The following is a 19696-nucleotide window of genomic DNA, read 5'->3' on the forward strand; positions in this document are numbered from 1 at the left end:
GTCTGTGTGGGTGGACTATTTCAGTTTGTCCATGATGTGTACGCCGAGGAACTTAAAACTTTCCACCTTCTCCACTACTGTCCCGTCGATGTGGATAGGGGGCTGCTCCCTCTGCTGTTTCCTGAAGTCCACAATCATCTCCTTTGTTTTGTTGACGTTGAGTGAGAGGTTGTTTTCCTGACACCACACTCCGAGGGCCATCACCTCCTCCCTATAGGCCGTCTCGTCATTGTTGGTAATCAAGCCTACCACTGTAGTGTCGTCTGAAAACTTGATGATTGAGTTGGAGGCGTGCATGGCCATGCAGTCATGGATGAACAGGGAGTACAGGAGAGGGCTGAGAACGCACCCTCGTGGGGCCCCAGTGTTGAGGATTAGCGGGGTGGAGATTTTGTTACCTACCCTCACCACCTGGGGGCGGCCCATCAGGAAGTCCAAGACCCAGTTGCACAGGGTGGGGTTGAGACCCAGGGTCTCGAGCTTAATGACGAGTTTGGAGGGTACTATGGTGTTAAATGCTGAGCTGTAGTCGATGAACAGCATTCTTACATAGGAATTCCTCTTGTCCAGATGGGTTAGGGCAGTGTGCCATCTGATTGCGATTGCGTCGTCTGTGGACCTATTGGAGTGGGTCTAGGGTGTCAGGTAGGGTGGAGGTGATATGTTCCTTGACTAGTCTCTCAAAGCTCATCATGATGACGTAAGTGAGTGCAACGGGGCGATAGTCATTTAGCTCAGTTACCTTCGCTTTCTTGGGAACAGGAACAATGGTGGCCCTCTTGAAGCATGTGGGAACAGCAGACTGGGATGAGGATTGATTGAATATGTCCGTAAACACACCAGCCAGCTGGTCTGCACATGCTCTGAGGACGCGGCTGGGGCATGCCGTCTGGGCCGGCAGCCTTGCGAGGGTTAACACGTTTAAATGTTTTACTCACGTTGGCTGCAGTGAAGGAGAGCCTGCAGATTTTGCAGTGACACTGTGTTGTCCTCAAAGCGAGCAAAGAAGTTGTTTAGTTTGTCTGAGAGCAATGACGAGACAGCCTACAGGGTGGAGGTGAGGTCACTCTGAGCATGGTGTCAGAAAAATAACCTCTCACTCAACGTCAACAAAACAAAGGAGATGATCGTGGACTTCAGGAAACAGCAGAGGGAGCACCCCCCTATCCAGATCGACGGGACAGCAGTGGAGAAGGTGGAAAGTTCCTCGGCGTACACATCACGGACAAACTGAAATGGTTCACCCACACAGACTGTGTGGTGAAGAAGGCGCAACAGCGCCTTTACAACCTCAGGAGGCTGAAGAAATGTGGCTTGTCACCTAAAACCCTCACAAACTTTTACAGATGCACAATCGAGAGCATCCTGCCGGGCTGCATCACCGCCTGGTATGGCAACTGCACCGCCCACAACCGCAAGGCCCTTCAGAGGATGGTGTGGTCTGCACAACGCATAACCGTGGTCAAACTACCTGCCCTCCAGGACACCTACAACACCCGGTGTCACAGGAAGGCCAAAAAGTTAATCAAGGACAACAACCACCCGAGCCACTGCCTGATCACCCCGCTGCCATCCTGAAGGTGAGGTCGGTACAGGCGGCGCATCAAATCAAAGCTGGGACCGAGAGACTGAAAAACAGCTTCTATCTCAACAGACATTTACACAGCCATCACTAACAGAGAGGCTGCTGCCTACATACAGACTTGAAATCATTGGCCACTTTAATAAATGGATCACTAGTCGCTTTAATAATGCCACTTTAATAATGTTTACATATCTTGCATTACTCATGTCATATGTATATACTGTATTTTATACCATCAATTGCATCTTGACTATGACGCTCTGTTATTGCTCATCCAAATATTTATATGTATATATTTGTATTCCATTCCTTTACTTAGATTTGTGTGTATTAGGTAGTTGTTGTGGAATTGTTAGATTACATGTTAGATATTGCTGCACTGTCGGAACTAGAAGCACAAGCATTTTGCTACAATAACATCTGCTAACCATGCGTATGTGAGTAATAAAATTAGATTTGATTTGATGTTGCGCCTCTGGGTTCAGAAACTCTGAGGTAGGGCCATCCCCACCCCTACCTGTCAGGTACTTGCTGGTAGCTGGCAGCTGCACACCTTGTAAATAACCGCTAGATGTCATATCTCCCATCGTCACGGAGCTACGGACGTATTTCCTCTGGCCGCTAGAGGGCAGCTGTGCACCAGGAGTTTTCCTCCCCCCTCGTTGTCGAAACAACAAACCCTAGTACGGAGCAAGTGGCGGGGTGAAACTGAGAGAGCGTCCAAAACCGCCTCTGACCGCCAGTTTCAAACTCATTTGCGGAAATCTTGGTTATATCAAAACAAGAACAGATAGCGACTCAACAAAGCAGTGACACGTTTGGAAATAAATTGAATAACGGGGTAAGTTATAAAATGGCGGAGTGAAATCTCGAAGTTAGTTGGTTTGTAGCAATTTTGTTGGTAGCTAGCTTCTCATGCTAGCTAACAGGCTAGACGTACGGAGACTGCTAGCCATGGGAAGTCGTAAGCTAGCCGCTGTTGGCTACTTTTTGTCTAGTTTATCGTGAATCTGTGTAACTCACACCGAAAAGAAGACCCACTTCATTGAAACGTAGTTAGATAGTTAGCTAGGCTAATATGCAACAAAGTGTTTGTTTACGTCCATTAAATGTTTTTCCACTTGGAAGTTAACGTTAGCTAGGTAATGTTACAGTATCGAAACTCCGGAGGCAAGATGGAGGACGTAAGGACGAGGTGTTTTTATGTAACTATATGGTTGTATTGTTGTTCCACAACAAGTGGGTTGCATAAACATGCTAATTTAGATCTTTACACGAACTTTGAGGGCCACATGGTATTAGCTAACTAGCTAAATAGCCACTGTTTTATTGAGAAGATGGCTGGCTATCCGAACTCCTTTCGATTGCAGCCAGCGGTCTAGGACGGAGCGCTAACATGGCTAGTTGGCTAACTAGCAAGGAAACTAGCTAGCTAACTTAACAAGATGGAGAATGGTAGCTGCAGCTATGCTAAGCTAACGTCAGTTAGCTACCCAGTTAAGATGGAGATATATTTACGAGTGTTTTTGCCTTGTATGTACTGTAGCTACTTAGCTTACAGAAAAGTGGGTACTGACGTTACTTGAATGATACAATTTAAACTCTTGGTGGAATGTTATCCACGGAAGGCAAGTTGTTATTTTAATGTACGTAACGTTAAGGGTGACGTTCTGATGACAGCTGGTGTTTAGCTAGCTAGCTTCTTCAGCAAGCCAGTCCGGGCAATAACTCGCCAGGATACCGGTGTCTATTCTTGACAGTGACCGTCACTGAGCAAGCCCTAGAGCGGCTGTCACACTACCTAGCCAATGGTAGCTAGCCTAGTTCAGTATGTTCTCTGTTGGTTATTTCGACGTTGGCAGCTATCGATAATGTAGTTTTTTACGCGCTTTGTGTTGCTCAGGGACCCGGGTTTGGCGCCACTTTTTCAGTCCCCATCATCAAGGCTTCGCGTCTAAGTCAACCAGCCAGCAAAGATACACAGGATGTTACTTGCTAATACTATTTTATTGCTTTGCAATACAGTTGTATCTGTATGCATTATGTATGAATTTAGCATGCAAGGATGGCTTTTAGATTAAATTAAATAAGTCAAATGTGTATTGGAATTCACGCGTTCTAATTCGAGCCCATGGGATATTCTCTCAAGTACTTAGCTAGATACAGTAGCGTTTTAAAGTTGAGTTTGAATCCACCTATTTCTCATTCTATACTTCTCACTGGTTAGTGAGGGTAGATGCCCCACTTCTCCCCCGCAAAACTTTAATCAACCTGTAATCCGGCAACAAAAAAAAAAACTGGTTGTATGTACAGACACGAGCAGTTTTATTGTACAGTCAAGTGCAATTAATTTCTCGTTGGTCTTTACAATTCATTTTCTGATTGGACACACTTCTATTGTAATCTTTCATAGTACAGTATGCACCGACTGTCAATGAGACACACCCAGCATAGGGTCGGTCCTAGACTCACTTTGGCCTCCTGTAGTTCAACACACCCGTCTTGATGACATACTAGTATTGACAAAATTGTTGATTCGTAAAAAAAAATGTCTATATAAAATAATATTTGTGATCTTGAATATAATAATTTTGTTAATGATGGTTGAGTATACCACTCTCGCTGCTATGCCTTGTATATGTCTACTGGCGTCTCTAGTGGAGGGTGGAGCTGACATTCCTTTATATGGTCATGGGGGACGTTCCTATGTCCAGCCCTGGGTGATGTTTCCTGGAAACCAAAGAGCGAGAGAGCCAATGAGCTCACAGCTGAGCATGACAGGGGGGATAGAGCCCGCCCCCTGTTACCATGTGAAAGCAATATTTTTTGTTTATTTTTTCTCAGTGATGAGCCACTGGCAGATATTGAGGCCTGTTCAAAGAGGATCCAATGTGTATGGTGAAGAAGTTCACCCGCTGGTTATACAACTCCTCTCTCTCCTGTCTTCTCTGAATGTAAGCCCAATACCCATGCATTCTCTTCTGTTTTCTCCTCCAGGTCCTATGCTACCTTGAGGACACTGAGGATCTGAGGTCTGTTCTTATTTCATTTGGATCAGACATGTTAGAGAAATGATAGCGGCACCAGAGTTACCGTCGGAGTTCCACTATCCTCAGTAAGTGACTACTTCCATTGTGTGTGTGTGTGTGTGTGTGTGTGTCAACCAGCATGCAGCAGACTGTTTCTAATATGTGTGTGTGTTTTTGCCAGGGATACGGACACCCGTTTCTCCTCAGACACAGACTTCTCTGAGGCTCCTGATGTCAGTATCAACCCAACCAAAGGAAAGGTACGACTTACCCAAGTTATACACATCACAACCTCTTCCCTGAGCTCCTCAACATAGTAGTGTAACCTCTTCCCCGAGCTCCTCAACATAGTATTGTAAGCGCTTCCCCGAGCTCCTCAACATAGTATTGTAACCGCTTCCCCGAGCTCCTCAACATAGTATTGTAACCGCTTCCCCGAGCTCCTCAACATAGTATTGTAACCGCTTCCCCGAGCTCCTCAACATAGTATTGTAACCTCTTCCCCGAGCTCCTCAACATAGTAGTGTAACCTCTTCCCCGAGCTCCTCAACATAGTAGTGTAACCTCTTCCCCGAGCTCCTCAACATATAGTAGTGTAACCTCTTCCCCGATCTCCTCAACATATAGTAGTGTAACCTCTTCCCCGAGCTCCTCAACATAGTAGTGTAACCTCTTCCCCGAGCTCCTCAACATATAGTAGTGTAACCTCTTCCCCGAGCTCCTCAACATATAGTAGTGTAACCTCTTCCCCGAGCTCCTCAACATATAGTAGTGTAACCTCTTCCCCGAGCTCCTCAACATAGTAGTGTAACCTCTTCCCCGAGCTCCTCAACATATAGTAGTGTAACCTCTTCCCCGAGCTCCTCAACATAGTAGTGTAACCTCTTCCCCGAGCTCCTCAACATAGTAGTGTAACCTCTTCCCCGAGCTCCTCAACATATAGTAGTGTAACCTCTTCCCCGAGCTCCTCAACATAGTAGTGTAACCTCTTCCCCGAGCTCCTCAACATAGTACTGTAACCTCTTCCCCGAGCTCCTCAACATAGTAGTGTAACCTCTTCCCCGAGCTCCTCAACATAGTAGTGTAACCTCTTCCCCGAGCTCCTCAACATATAGTAGTGTAACCTCTTCCCCGAGCTCCTCAACATATAGTAGTGTAACCTCTTCCCCGAGCTCCTCAACATATAGTAGTGTAACCTCTTCCCCGAGCTCCTCAACATATAGTAGTGTATCCTCTTCCCCGAGCTCCTCAACATAGTAGTGTAACCGCTTCCCCGAGCTCCTCAACATAGTATTGTAACCGCTTCCCCGAGCTCCTCAACATAGTATTGTAACCGCTTCCCCGAGCTCCTCAACATAGTATTGTAACCTCTTCCCCGAGCTCCTCAACATAGTAGTGTAACCTCTTCCCCGAGCTCCTCAACATAGTAGTGTAACCTCTTCCCCGAGCTCCTCAACATATAGTAGTGTAACCTCTTCCCCGAGCTCCTCAACATATAGTAGTGTAACCTCTTCCCCGAGCTCCTCAACATATAGTAGTGTAACCTCTTCCCCGAGCTCCTCAACATAGTAGTGTAACCTCTTCCCCGAGCTCCTCAACATATAGTAGTGTAACCTCTTCCCCGAGCTCCTCAACATATAGTAGTGTAACCTCTTCCCCGAGCTCCTCAACATAGTAGTGTAACCTCTTCCCCGAGCTCCTCAACATAGTAGTGTAACCTCTTCCCCGAGCTCCTCAACATATAGTAGTGTAACCTCTTCCCCGAGCTCCTCAACATAGTAGTGTAACCTCTTCCCCGAGCTCCTCAACATAGTAGTGTAACCTCTTCCCCGAGCTCCTCAACATAGTAGTGTAACCTCTTCCCCGAGCTCCTCAACATAGTAGTGTAACCTCTTCCCCGAGCTCCTCAACATAGTAGTGTAACCTCTTCCCCGAGCTCCTCAACATAGTAGTGTAACCTCTTCCCCGAGCTCCTCAACATATAGTAGTGTAACCTCTTCCCCGAGCTCCTCAACATATAGTAGTGTAACCTCTTCCCCGAGCTCCTCAACATATAGTAGTGTAACCTCTTCCCCGAGCTCCTCAACATATAGTAGTGTATCCTCTTCCCCGAGCTCCTCAACATATAGTAGTGTAACCTCTTCCCCGAGCTCCTCAACATATAGTAGTGTAACCTCTTCCCCGAGCTCCTCAACATATAGTAGTGTAACCTCTTCCCCGAGCTCCTCAACATAGTAGTGTAACCTCTTCCCCGAGCTCCTCAACATAGTAGTGTAACCTCTTCCCCGAGCTCCTCAACATAGTAGTGTAACCTCTTCCCCGAGCTCCTCAACATAGTAGTGTAACCTCTTCCCCGAGCTCCTCAACATAGTAGTGTAACCTCTTCCCCGAGCTCCTCAACATATAGTAGTGTAACCTCTTCCCCGAGCTCCTCAACATATAGTAGTGTAACCTCTTCCCCGAGCTCCTCAACATATAGTAGTGTAACCTCTTCCCCGAGCTCCTCAACATATAGTAGTGTAACCTCTTCCCCGAGCTCCTCAACATATAGTAGTGTAACCTCTTCCCCGAGCTCCTCAACATATAGTAGTGTAACCTCTTCCCCGAGCTCCTCAACATATAGTAGTGTAACCTCTTCCCCGAGCTCCTCAACATATAGTAGTGTAACCTCTTCCCCGAGCTCCTCAACATATAGTAGTGTAACCTCTTCCCCGAGCTCCTCAACATATAGTAGTGTAACCTCTTCCCCGAGCTCCTCAACATATAGTAGTGTAACCTCTTCCCCGAGCTCCTCAACATATAGTAGTGTAACCTCTTCCCCGAGCTCCTCAACATATAGTAGTGTAACCTCTTCCCCGAGCTCCTCAACATATAGTAGTGTAACCTCTTCCCCGAGCTCCTCAACATATAGTAGTGTAACCTCTTCCCCGAGCTCCTCAACATATAGTAGTGTAACCTCTTCCCCGAGCTCCTCAACATATAGTAGTGTAACCTCTTCCCCGAGCTACTGTCTCTGGCCATATTAGTAAGCATTATGCTGTTTAACCCTTTATTGATTTCCCTCCCATCCCAGGGGGGTAAGAAGGGGAAGAAGGCGGCAGGAGAGAAGGGTAAAGGAGGGAAGGGAGTAGGAGGAGCAGGGAGGATGAACGGCCACTACCAGGAGAATGGCATGGAGAACCTAATGCTGTTTGAGGTTGTCAAGATGGGCAAGAGCGCCATGCAGGTTAGTGTGTGTGTGTGTGTGTGTGTGTGACAATGAATGAGAGCCTACACACAGAACTGGCTAGGCCAGTAGGTAGGCTTTAACAGGCCAATAGTTTATTTGATTGTCTAATGACCAGATCAGCTTTATTAGAGTTGACCCTCGGGGACTTTGTTTTAGTTGTAGTACTTATTGTCTATCTCTGCTGTTTGTCCTGGCTGCAGTCTGTGGTGGATGACTGGATTGAGGCGTATAAAAACGACAGGGACATGGCTCTGCTAGACCTGATCAACTTCTTCATCCAGTGTTCTGGCTGTAAAGGAGTGGTCAGTGGAGAGATGTTCCGAAACATGCAGAACTCTGAGATCATCAGGAGGATGACAGAGGAGTTTGACGAGGTAGGTTTTGTGTGTCTGAGACGTGGTAGGTGCATCACTCTGGGTTGAAGTTTTGTCGGTCACCTGAAATGTACCAGCTGATTGGTTCAGTTTTAAATGTCATTACGCTCTTTTTGAGTTGCATGCAATAGTAAAGCCATAACTCCCATAAACCTTTTCTCTCTCCACCCTCCTCCTCCTCCCACTCTATAGGACAGCGGAGACTATCCTCTGACCATGGCAGGCCCACTGTGGAAGAAGTTTAAGGGCAGTTTCTGTGAGTTCATTGCTGTCTTGGTGAGACAGTGTCAGTACAGCATCATCTATGATGAGTACCTCATGGACACGGTCATATCGCTCCTCACCGGACTGTCGGACTCACAGGTCCGAGCCTTCAGGCACACCAGCACACTGGCAGGTAAGGGAGAGAGAATGGGTGTGGTCAGGGGATATGTCTGTCTGTATTGGTCGGTTATTTCCGTCTTCCCTGGGCACACGGGTACGCTGATTAACGGGGGGGTGTGTGTGTGTGTGTGTGTGTGTGTGTAGCTATGAAACTGATGACAGCCCTGGTGAATGTAGCTCTGAACCTGAGCATCAACATGGACAACACACAGCGGCAGTATGAGACAGAGAGAAACAAGATGGTCGCTAAGAGAGCCAACGACCGGCTGGAGCTACTGCTGCAGAAACGCAAAGAGGTGAGAGGGATGAGGTCAGTGTTAGGCTCCTCCTGGGTTAGGGGTCAGGGTTAGGCTCCTCCTGGGTTAGGGGTCCTTGTTGGGGAACTGTGTAAGGCTTCTTGGGCCTTTGGTTTAAGGTTAGTTTGGCTCACATTTTCTTTAGTGTTGACTGATCTCATTGCTTCTGAGAACCTGCTTCATAAAACACTCACATTACCCACTTACAGCAGCCTAACAAGAGTTGTGTTCCAATTTAGAGATGAGGATATGTGAAGACATGCCTGATGAGCATAACTAGTCAGTTCGGAGGGGCGGTCGCGCGGGGAGGGATGGACAGGCACGCGCATGCATACTACTAGGCCCTGTGGCTGAGCTGGCATCAATGGCTGTGTCCTGGCTTACATAACACTATGTCCCACTGGGCTTCCATCTGCCGGCTCCTACTACTACAACATTTCACTAATTATACACCACAATGCTTTGATAACTATACTAGCTGTCTCTTCTGTGGTGTTTGGTTGTCTTGATAACTATACTAGCTGTCTCTTCTGTGGTGTTTGGTTGTCTTGATAACTATACTAGCTGTCTCTTCTGTGGTGTTTGGTTGTCTTGATAACTATACTAGCTGTCTCTTCTGTGGTGTTTGGTTGTCTTGATAACTATACTAGCTGTCTCTTCTGTGGTGTTTGGTTGTCTTGATAACTATACTAGCTGTCTCTTCTGTGGTGTTTGGTTGTCTTGATAACTATACTAGCTGTCTCTTCTGTGGTGTTTGGTTGTCTTGCTAACTATACTAGCTGTCTCTTCTGTGGTGTTTGGTTGTCTTGATAACTATACTAGCTGTCTCTTCTGTGGTGTTTGGTTGTCTTGCTCTTCTTGGTGAATAATCACGTCCATCTAGCCTGGTGAACCCTGATCAAAATGTTTTCTTACTGATTCCTCGTTCTAATTTCAGCTTCAAGAAAATCAGGATGAAATTGAAAACATGATGAATGCTATATTCAAGGGTGTGTTTGTACACAGATATCGGTACGTGGCCTGTCCATTGTTCCATCACAGAAATGATCGTAGATACATTCTCCCTCTGTATAGAAGATATGATGACGGTTGTGTGTTGTGTTACAGTGATGCCATAGCAGAGATCAGAGCTATCACTATAGAGGAGATAGGAATGTGGATGAAACTCTACAGTGACGCCTTCCTCAATGACAGCTACCTGAAATACGTAGGCTGGACCATGCACGACAAGGTGAGGAGAGAGCGAGAGAGTGTGTATGCGTTGTTAGCAAGGTGTTTGAGTTAGGAGTGTGTGCAATTCTAATGAGTTTATATATATATATTTGTTTGTTTGTTTGTAATTCCAACGTGTGTGTGTGTAGCAAGGCGAGGTGCGTCTGAAATGTTTGACAGCGCTGCAGGGTCTCTACTACAACAGAGAACTGAACACCAGACTGGAGCTGTTCACCAGCCGCTTCAAGGTCAGAGCACCACCTGGTGGACACATCAATACACTACAACTGGTTACCTCGAGGCTAAACTTTCGTAACTTTCTTTGCCGTTTAGCAGACTCTTTATCCAAAGCGACTTACAGTAGTGCGTTCATGCATTTTCATATGGGTGTGCTCAGCGGGACTTAAACGTTGCAAGTATCATGCTATACCAACTGAGCCCCACACAACACCATGTCTGACAACCACTCAACCATACTGGATGCACTATAACTAATCCACTACTATGCCCTGTTGGTTTTGAGTAGGTACACTACATTGACAAAAGTATGTGGAAACCCCTTCAAATTAGCAGAGTCTGCTATTTCAACCACAACCTGTTGCTGACAGGTGTATAAAATTGAGCACACAGCCATGCAATCTCCATAGACAAACATTGACAGTAGAATGACTCGTATTGAAGAGCTCAGTGACTTTCAACGTGGCACCGTCATAGGATGCCACCTTTTCAGCAATAGGTTTGTCAAATTTCTGCCCTGCTAGAATCAACGTCAGCACAAGACTGTTCGTCGGGAGTTTCATGAAATGGGTTTCCATGGCCGAGCAGCCGCACACAAGCCTAAGATGCTTAATGCCAAGCGTCTGCCTGAGTGGCGTAAAGCTCGCCTCTATTAGACTCTGGAGCAGTGGAAACGCGTTTTCTGCAGTGATGAATCACGCTTCACCATCTGGTAGTCCGACGTACGAATCTTTGTTTGGCAAATGCCAGGAGAACGCTACCTACCCGAATGCATAGTGCCAACTTAGAAGTTTGATGGAGAAGGAATAAAGGTCCGGGGCTGTTTTTCATGTTTCAGGCTAGGCCTCTTAGTTCCAATGAAGGGAAATCTTAACGCTACAGCATACAATGACATTCTAGACGATTCTGTACTTCCAACTTTGTGGCAACAGTTGGGGAAGGCTTTTCCCTGTTTCAGCATGACAATGCCCCCGTGCACAAAGCGAGGTCCATACAGAAAGGGTTTGTTGAGATCAGTGTGGATGAACTTGCCTGCACAGAGCCCTGACCTCAACCCCATCGAACACCTTTGGGATGAATTGGAACGCGAGCCAGGCCTAATCCCCCAACATCAGGGCCCGACCTCACTAATGCTCTTGTGGCTGAATGGAAGCAAGTCCCTGCAGCAATGTTCCAACATCTAGTGGAAAGCCTTCCAAGAAGAGTGGAGGCTGTTATAGCAGCAAAGGGGGGGGGACCAACTCCATATTAATGCCTATGATTTTGGAATGAGATGTTCGACAAATGTGTGACCACATTATTTTGGCCATGTAGTGTATTTTCTGGCTAACCCACTACTATGTCCTGTTTAATTTGAGTAGAAGTATTTCAGCTAAATATGAACTCTTTGTCATTAATCTCCTCTCTTCACAGGACCGCATTGTCTCCATGACTCTAGACAAGGAGTATGATGTCGCAGTACAAGCAATAAAACTGCTCACTCTGGTACTACAGTAAGTTGCTACAGATTAGCTATCCCAGTGGATATGGAGGTGTGTTTTAATGTGTGTTTAATCTGTACTGTGTGTGTGTGTGTTACAGTAGTACAGATGAGGTACTGAGCCCGGAGGACTGTGAGAGCGTCTATCACCTGGTCTACTCCGCCCACCGACCGGTCGCCATAGCAGCCGGGGAGTTCCTCTTCAAGAAGTAGGATTTGTTTTATTTTTATTTAATCCTTTGTCACACTTTCTTCTATCATGTATTTTCTCTTAAGTCAGATCAATCAATCAAAACACTTACAACATATTGTTTCATCTCAAGATGTTGTCCTGCCAATTGTCATGCTAAAAATCCATGTCTGGTTTCTTCCCTGGAACAGAGAGAGAGCGAGCAGAGCTGAAGAGAGGAAGGTAGAGAGGTTAGGATAAGAGAAGGGGGCAGGCAGGAGGAGAAAGGGAGTGTGAGGAGGAGAGTACAGGCATGAGAACTTGAGAAAGCAGCAGAAGGAGAGGGAGGTTTGTTGATCTGGGATCTGTTTCTTCTGGCGTAGACATATTCCTTGTCTGTTTTATGTAGTCTGGGCAAATGTCAGCTGAGGTTTATATACTTTGATATAGTTTTATATTTCTATATCTAATACTAGTAACTTCTCTCCAGACTGTTCAGTACGCGGGAGCCGGAAGAGGAGGGCGCCCCCAAGAGGAGAGGAAGACAAAGCCCCAACGCCAACCTCATCAAAACTACTGTTTTCTTCTTCCTGGAGAGCGAGGTACACGCACACACATTCTTTCTCTACCTCCATAAACATGCAACATACTTACAAGACTCACTGGGGGGAAAATCCACCCACCCGCATTCTGCCCGTCTCTGCATTTTTCAGCTCCATGAACATGCAGCATACCTGGTGGACTCTCTGTGGGAGAGTGGAGCAGACCTGTTGAAGGACTGGGAGTGTATGACCAGCCTGCTACTGGACGACCCCGTGCCAGGGGAGGAAGGTATGATCTCTGACCTCTATTCTTGACCTCTGACCCATAACCCCTAAATGTGGTCTCTAATGTATCTGGTGTGTGTAGCCCTGACAGACAGACAGGAGACGGCTCTCATAGAGATAATGCTGTGTACGGTGCGCCAGGCTGCAGAGTGCCACCCGCCCGTAGGCCGTGGAACCGGGAAGAGGGTGAGAGACCTTAGACTGGGCATCAACATTCTCTTCTTATTTTTCTTGCCTTCCACTTAGCAAAAGAGAAACAGCAACTATTTCCCCCCCCCCCCCCCACCCCCCCACCCCCCAGGTGATGACAGCGAAGGAGAAGAAGACCCAGCTAGATGACAGGACCAGAATGACAGAGCTGTTTGCTGTGGCATTGCCTCCTCTGCTGGCCAAAGTAGGACACTACACCTTCACCCCCACTAGCCTCTGTAATAAACCTGTGTTCTAGTCTTTTCCCCTGCCTGCAGTACTGTGTGTGAGTGTGCCAACTCTCTTTGTTTCAGTACTCCATAGATTCAGAAAAGGTGACCAACCTGCTGCAGCTCCCTCAGTTTTTTGACCTGGATATCTACACCACAGGACGACTAGAGAAGGTCTAACCCCCGACCCTACACTGTAGTCTAACTCAAACTCTAACCCCCGACCCTACGCTGTAGTCTAATTCAAACTCTAACCCCCGACCCTACGCTGTAGTCTAATTCAAACTCTAACCCCCGACCCTACGCTGTAGTCTAATTCAAACTCTAACCCCCGACCCTACGCTGTAGTCTAACTCAAACTCTAACCCCCGACCTTACGCTGTAGTCTAATTCAAACTCTAACCCCCGACCCTACGCTGTAGTCTAATTCAAACTCTAACCCCCGACCCTACGCTGTAGTCTAATTCAAACTCTAACCCCCGACCCTACGCTGTAGTCTAATTCAAACTCTAACCCCCGACCCTACGCTGTAGTCTAATTCAAACTCTAACCCCCGACCCTACGCTGTAGTCTAATTCAAACTCTAACCCCCGACCCTACGCTGTAGTCTAATTCAAACTCTAACCCCCGACCCTACGCTGTAGTCTAATTCAAACTCTAACCCCCGACCCTACGCTGTAGTCTAATTCAAACTCTAACCCCCGACCCTACGCTGTAGTCTAATTCAAACTCTAACCCCCGACCCTACGCTGTAGTCTAACTCAAACTCTAACCCCCGACCCTACGCTGTAGTCTAATTCAAACTCTAACCCCCGACCCTACGCTGTAGTCTAATTCAAACTCTAACCCCCGACCCTACGCTGTAGTCTAATTCAAACTCTAACCCCCGACCCTACGCTGTAGTCTAATTCGAACTCTAACCCCCGACCCTACGCTGTAGTCTAATTCAAGCACTGTTCAACTTGACAAAATGACAGTACAAACGTCATGAAATATCAAATGCATAACACTGCAAGAAATCTGTAAAACAAATTTCCCGACTCCCTCCCTCTTCTTCTAGCACTTGGAGGCGTTGCTGCGTCAGATCAGGGAGATCGTGGAGAAACACACAGACACAGAGGTGCTGGAGGCATGCTCGAAGACCTACCACGCTCTCAGCAACGAGGAGTTCACCATCTTTAACAGAGTGGACATCGCCCGGTCACAGCTGCTCGATGAAATGGTGGACAAATTCAACACACTGCTGGAAGACTTCTTACAAGAGGTGAGGGGAAGGGATGAGGGAGGAAAACGGGAATGAACTGGTGGACAAATTCAACAGATTGTTAATAAAGGACTTCATACAAGGGGTGAGCGAGGGGGAGGAGAGAACTCAGAGAGGGAGGACCTCCAGTCTATACATTTTTCATCTATTGGGGTGAGTGGACCAGATAGTGTGTAGTTGATACTGATCTGTCTCTGTGTTCAGGGTGAAGAGCCTGATGATGATGATGCCTACCAGGTCCTGTCAACTCTCAAGAGAATCACAGCCTTCCACAAGTAAGGCCCTCCCTCTTCTTCCTCTTGTTTCTTCCTCTTTCTCTCTCCCTCTCCTCTTGTTTCTCTCTTCCTCTCCTCTTGTTTCTCTCTCCCTCTCCTCTTGTTTCTCTTTTCCTCTCCTCTTGTTTCTCTCTCCCTCTCCTCTTGTTTCTCTCTCCCTCTCCTCTTGTTTCTCTCTCCCTCTTCTCTTGTTTCTCTCTCCCTCTTCTCTTGTTTCTCTTTTCCTCTCCTCTTGTTTCTCTCTCCCTCTCCTCTTGTTTCTCTCTCCCTCTCCTCTTGTTTCTCTCTCCCTCTTCTCTTGTTTCTCTTTTCCTCTCCTCTTGTTTCTCTCTTCCTCTCCTCTTGTTTCTCTCTTCCTCTCCTCTTGTTTCTCTTTTCCTCTTCTCTTGTTTCTCTTTTCCTCTCCTCTTGTTTCTCTTTTCCTCTCCTCTTGTTTCTCTTTTCCTCTCCTCTTGTTTCTCTTTTCCTCTCCTCTTGTTTCTCTTTTCCTCTCCTCTTGTTTCTCTTTTCCTCTTCTCTTGTTTCTCTTTTCCTCTCCTCTTGTTTCTCTTTTCCTCTCCTCTTGTTTCTCTTTTCCTCTCCTCTTGTTTCTCTTTTCCTCTCCTCTTGTTTCTCTTTTCCTCTCCTCTTGTTTCTCTTTTCCTCTCCTCTTGTTTCTCTCTCCCTCTCCTCTTGTTTCTCTTTTCCTCTCCTCTTGTTTCTCTTTTCCTCTCCTCTTGTTTCTCTCTTCCTCTCCTCTTGTTTCTCTTTTCCTCTCCTCTTGTTTCTCTTTTCCTCTCCTCTTGTTTCTCTTTTCCTCTCCTCTTGTTTCTCTCTCCCTCTCCTCTTGTTTCTCTCTCCCTCTCCTCTTGTTTCTCTTTTCCTCTCCTCTTGTTTCTCTTTTCCTCTCCTCTTGTTTCTCTCTCCCTCTCCTCTTGTTTCTCTCTCCCTCTTCTCTTGTTTCTCTCTCCCTCTTCTCTTGTTTCTCTCTCCCTCTTCTCTTGTTTCTCTCTCCCTCTTCTCTTGTTTCTCTTTTCCTCTCCTCTTGTTTCTCTTTTCCTCTCCTTGTTTCTCTTTTCCTCTCCTCTTGTTCCTCTCCTCTTGTTTCTCTTTTCCTCTCCTCTTGTTTCTCTCTCCCTCTTCTCTTGTTTCTCTTTTCCTCTCCTCTTGTTTCTCTTTTCCTCTCCTCTTGTTTCTCTTTTCCTCTCCTCTTGTTTCTCTCTCCCTCTCCTCTTGTTTCTCTTTTCCTCTCCTCTTGTTTCTCCCTAACCTCTCCTCTCTCTAACCTCTCTCTCTCTCCCCCAGTGCCCATGACCTGTCCCAGTGGGATCTGTTCAGCAGTAACTTCAAGTTGCTCAACACGGGCATTGAGAACGGAGACATGCCAGAGCAGATAGTGGTCCATGCTCTACAGTGTACCCACTACGTTGTCCTGTGGTACTTGGCCAAGGTCTCGGAGGGCAGCCACAGAAAGGTATGCAACTCACTTCTCAACTGGCTGGCAGCTCAGAACCTTCTTATTCATTTCACTATTATTTACTAGCTAGGAAAATGGCATTAGGGTTGGGGAGTTAGTCAAGGTTTATAAAGTAAGTCTTATGATGGTTCACTCGTGTGTATGTAATCTAGGAGGATGTGTGTTTTTATCATGTAATATTGTTTTGTAGGAGGGTGTGTGTGTGTTTTGATCATGTAATATTGTTTTGTAGGAGGGTGTGTGTGTGTTTTGATCATGTAATATTGTTTTGTAGGAGGGTGTGTGTGTGTTTTGATCATGTAATATTGTTTTGTAGGAGGATGTGTGTGTGTGTTTTGATCATGTAATATTGTTTTGTAGGAGGGTGTGTGTGTGTGTGTGTGTGTTTTGATCATGTAATATTGTTTTGTAGGAGGGTGTGTGTGTGTGTGTTTTGATCATGTAATATTGTTTTGTAGGAGGGTGTGTGTGTGTGTGTGTTTTGATCATGTAATATTGTTTTGTAGGAGGGTGTGTGTGTGTGTGTGTTTTGATCATGTAATATTGTTTTGTAGGAGGGTGTGTGTGTGTGTTTTGATCATGTAATATTGTTTTGTAGGAGTGTGTGTGTGTGTTTTGATCATGTAATATTGTTTTGTAGGAGGGTGTGTGTGTGTGTTTTGATCATGTAATATTGTTTTGTAGGAGGGTGTGTGTGTGTGTGTGTGTGTGTGTGTTTTGATCATGTAATATTGTTTTGTAGGAGGGTGTGTGTGTGTGTGTGTGTTTTGATCATGTAATATTGTTTTGTAGGAGGGTGTGTGTGTGTGTGTTTTGATCATGTAATATTGTTTTGTAGGAGGGGGTGTGTGTGTGTGTTTTGATCATGTAATATTGTTTTGTAGGAGGGTGTGTGTGTGTGTGTGTGTGTGTGTTTTGATCATGTAATATTGTTTTGTAGGAGGGTGTGTGTGTGTGTTTTGATCATGTAATATTGTTTTGTAGGAGGGTGTGTGTGTGTGTGTGTTTTGATCATGTAATATTGTTTTGTAGGAGGGTGTGTGTGTGTGTGTGTGTGTTTTGATCATGTAATATTGTTTTGTAGGAGGGTGTGTGTGTGTGTTTTGATCATGTAATATTGTTTTGTAGGAGGGGGTGTGTGTGTGTGTTTTGATCATGTAATATTGTTTTGTAGGAGGGTGTGTGTGTGTGTGTGTGTTTTGATCATGTAATATTGTTTTGTAGGAGGGTGTGTGTGTGTGTGTGTGTGTTTTGATCATGTAATATTGTTTTGTAGGAGGGTGTGTGTGTGTGTGTGTGTTTTGATCATGTAATATTGTTTTGTAGGAGGGGGTGTGTGTGTGTGTTTTGATCATGTAATATTGTTTTGTAGGAGGGTGTGTGTGTGTGTGTGTGTTTTGATCATGTAATATTGTTTTGTAGGAGGGTGTGTGTGTGTGTTTTGATCATGTAATATTGTTTTGTAGGAGGGTGTGTGTGTGTGTGTGTTTTGATCATGTAATATTGTTTTGTAGGAGGGTGTGTGTGTGTGTGTTTTGATCATGTAATATTGTTTTGTAGGAGGGTGTGTGTGTGTGTTTTGATCATGTAATATTGTTTTGTAGGAGGGGGTGTGTGTGTGTGTTTTGATCATGTAATATTGTTTTGTAGGAGGGTGTGTGTGTGTGTGTGTGTGTTTTGATCATGTAATATTGTTTTGTAGGAGGGTGTGTGTGTGTGTTTTGATCATGTAATATTGTTTTGTAGGAGGGTGTGTGTGTGTGTTTTGATCATGTAATATTGTTTTGTAGGAGGGTGTGTGTGTGTGTTTTGATCATGTAATATTGTTTTGTAGGAGAGGGTGTGTGTGTGTTTTGATCATGTAATATTGTTTTGTAGGAGGGGGTGTGTGTGTGTGTTTTGATCATGTAATATTGTTTTGTAGGAGGGTGTGTGTGTGTGTGTGTGTGTGTTTTGATCATGTAATATTGTTTTGTAGGAGGGTGTGTGTGTGTGTGTGTGTGTTTTGATCATGTAATATTGTTTTGTAGGAGGGTGTGTGTGTGTGTGTGTGTTTTGATCATGTAATATTGTTTTGTAGGAGGGTGTGTGTGTGTGTGTGTGTGTGTGTTTTGATCATGTAATATTGTTTTGTAGGAGGGTGTGTGTGTGTGTTTTGATCATGTAATATTGTTTTGTAGGAGGGTGTGTGTGTGTGTTTTCATCATGTAATATTGTTTTGTAGGAGGGTGTGTGTGTGTGTGTGTTTTGATCATGTAATATTGTTTTGTAGGAGGGTGTGTGTGTGTGTTTTGATCATGTAATATTGTTTTGTAGGAGGGTGTGTGTGTGTGTGTTTTGATCATGTAATATTGTTTTGTAGGAGGGTGTGTGTGTGTTTTGATCATGTAATATTGTTTTGTAGGAGGGTGTGTGTGTGTGTGTGTGTGTGTGTGTTTTGATCATGTAATATTGTTTTGTAGGAGGGTGTGTGTGTGTGTGTGTGTTTTGATCATGTAATATTGTTTTGTAGGAGGGTGTGTGTGTGTGTGTGTTTTGATCATGTAATATTGTTTTGTAGGAGGGTGTGTGTGTGTGTGTGTTTTGATCATGTAATATTGTTTTGTAGGAGGGTGTGTGTGTGTGTTTTGATCATGTAATATTGTTTTGTAGGAGGGTGTGTGTGTGTGTTTTGATCATGTAATATTGTTTTGTAGGAGGGTGTGTGTGTGTGTGTTTTGATCATGTAATATTGTTTTGTAGGAGGGTGTGTGTGTGTGTGTTTTGATCATGTAATATTGTTTTGTAGGAGGGTGTGTGTGTGTGTGTTTTGATCATGTAATATTGTTTTGTAGGAGGGTGTGTGTGTGTGTGTTTTGATCATGTAATATTGTTTTGTAGGAGGGTGTGTGTGTGTGTGTTTTGATCATGTAATATTGTTTTGTAGGAGGGTGTGTGTGTGTGTGTTTTGATCATGTAATATTGTTTTGTAGGAGGGTGTGTGTGTGTGTGTTTTGATCATGTAATATTGTTTTGTAGGAGGGTGTGTGTGTGTTTTGATCATGTAATATTGTTTTGTAGGAGGGTGTGTGTGTGTGTTTTGATCATGTAATATTGTTTTGTAGGAGGGTGTGTGTGTGTGTGTGTGTGTGTGTGTGTGTGTGTGTTTTGATCATGTAATATTGTTTTGTAGGAGGGTGTGTGTGTGTGTGTTTTGATCATGTAATATTGTTTTGTAGGAGGGTGTGTGTGTGTGTGTTTTGATCATGTAATATTGTTTTGTAGGAGGGTGTGTGTGTGTGTGTGTGTGTGTGTGTGTGTGTGTGTGTTTTGATCATGTAATATTGTTTTGTAGGAGGGTGTGTGTTTTGATCATGTAATATTGTTTTGTAGGAGGGTGTGTGTGTGTGTGTTTTGATCATGTAATATTGTTTTGGAGGAGGGTGTGTGTGTGTTTTGATCATGTAATATTGTTTTGTAG

General features: G+C 45.1%; 1 protein-coding gene across 1 annotated transcript in view; it reads left to right on the forward strand.

Annotated features, from left to right (window-relative positions):
• The first annotated feature begins 2224 nt into the window (after positions 1-2224).
• The window catches only part of LOC106612163 (cohesin subunit SA-2), a 34338-nt gene continuing 16866 nt past the window's right edge, over positions 2225-19696 (forward strand). Inside the window, exons 1-20 of the mRNA XM_082956075.1 lie at positions 2225-2426; positions 4583-4700; positions 4796-4874; positions 7688-7840; positions 8044-8217; positions 8410-8614; positions 8746-8897; positions 9835-9908; positions 10005-10128; positions 10259-10357; positions 11760-11839; positions 11928-12035; positions 12486-12597; positions 12709-12826; positions 12905-13008; positions 13124-13216; positions 13326-13415; positions 14302-14505; positions 14710-14780; positions 16065-16233. Coding sequence (XP_082812201.1) covers positions 4657-4700; positions 4796-4874; positions 7688-7840; positions 8044-8217; positions 8410-8614; positions 8746-8897; positions 9835-9908; positions 10005-10128; positions 10259-10357; positions 11760-11839; positions 11928-12035; positions 12486-12597; positions 12709-12826; positions 12905-13008; positions 13124-13216; positions 13326-13415; positions 14302-14505; positions 14710-14780; positions 16065-16233 — 2253 coding nt within the window. The 5' untranslated portion in view covers positions 2225-2426; positions 4583-4656. The remainder of the gene's footprint in view (positions 2427-4582; positions 4701-4795; positions 4875-7687; positions 7841-8043; positions 8218-8409; positions 8615-8745; positions 8898-9834; positions 9909-10004; positions 10129-10258; positions 10358-11759; positions 11840-11927; positions 12036-12485; positions 12598-12708; positions 12827-12904; positions 13009-13123; positions 13217-13325; positions 13416-14301; positions 14506-14709; positions 14781-16064; positions 16234-19696) is intronic.

The sequence above is a fragment of the Salmo salar genome, chromosome 09 (genome assembly GCF_965601325.2).
Source record: "Salmo salar chromosome 09, fSalSal1, whole genome shotgun sequence".
Lineage (NCBI taxonomy): Eukaryota > Metazoa > Chordata > Actinopteri > Salmoniformes > Salmonidae > Salmo > Salmo salar.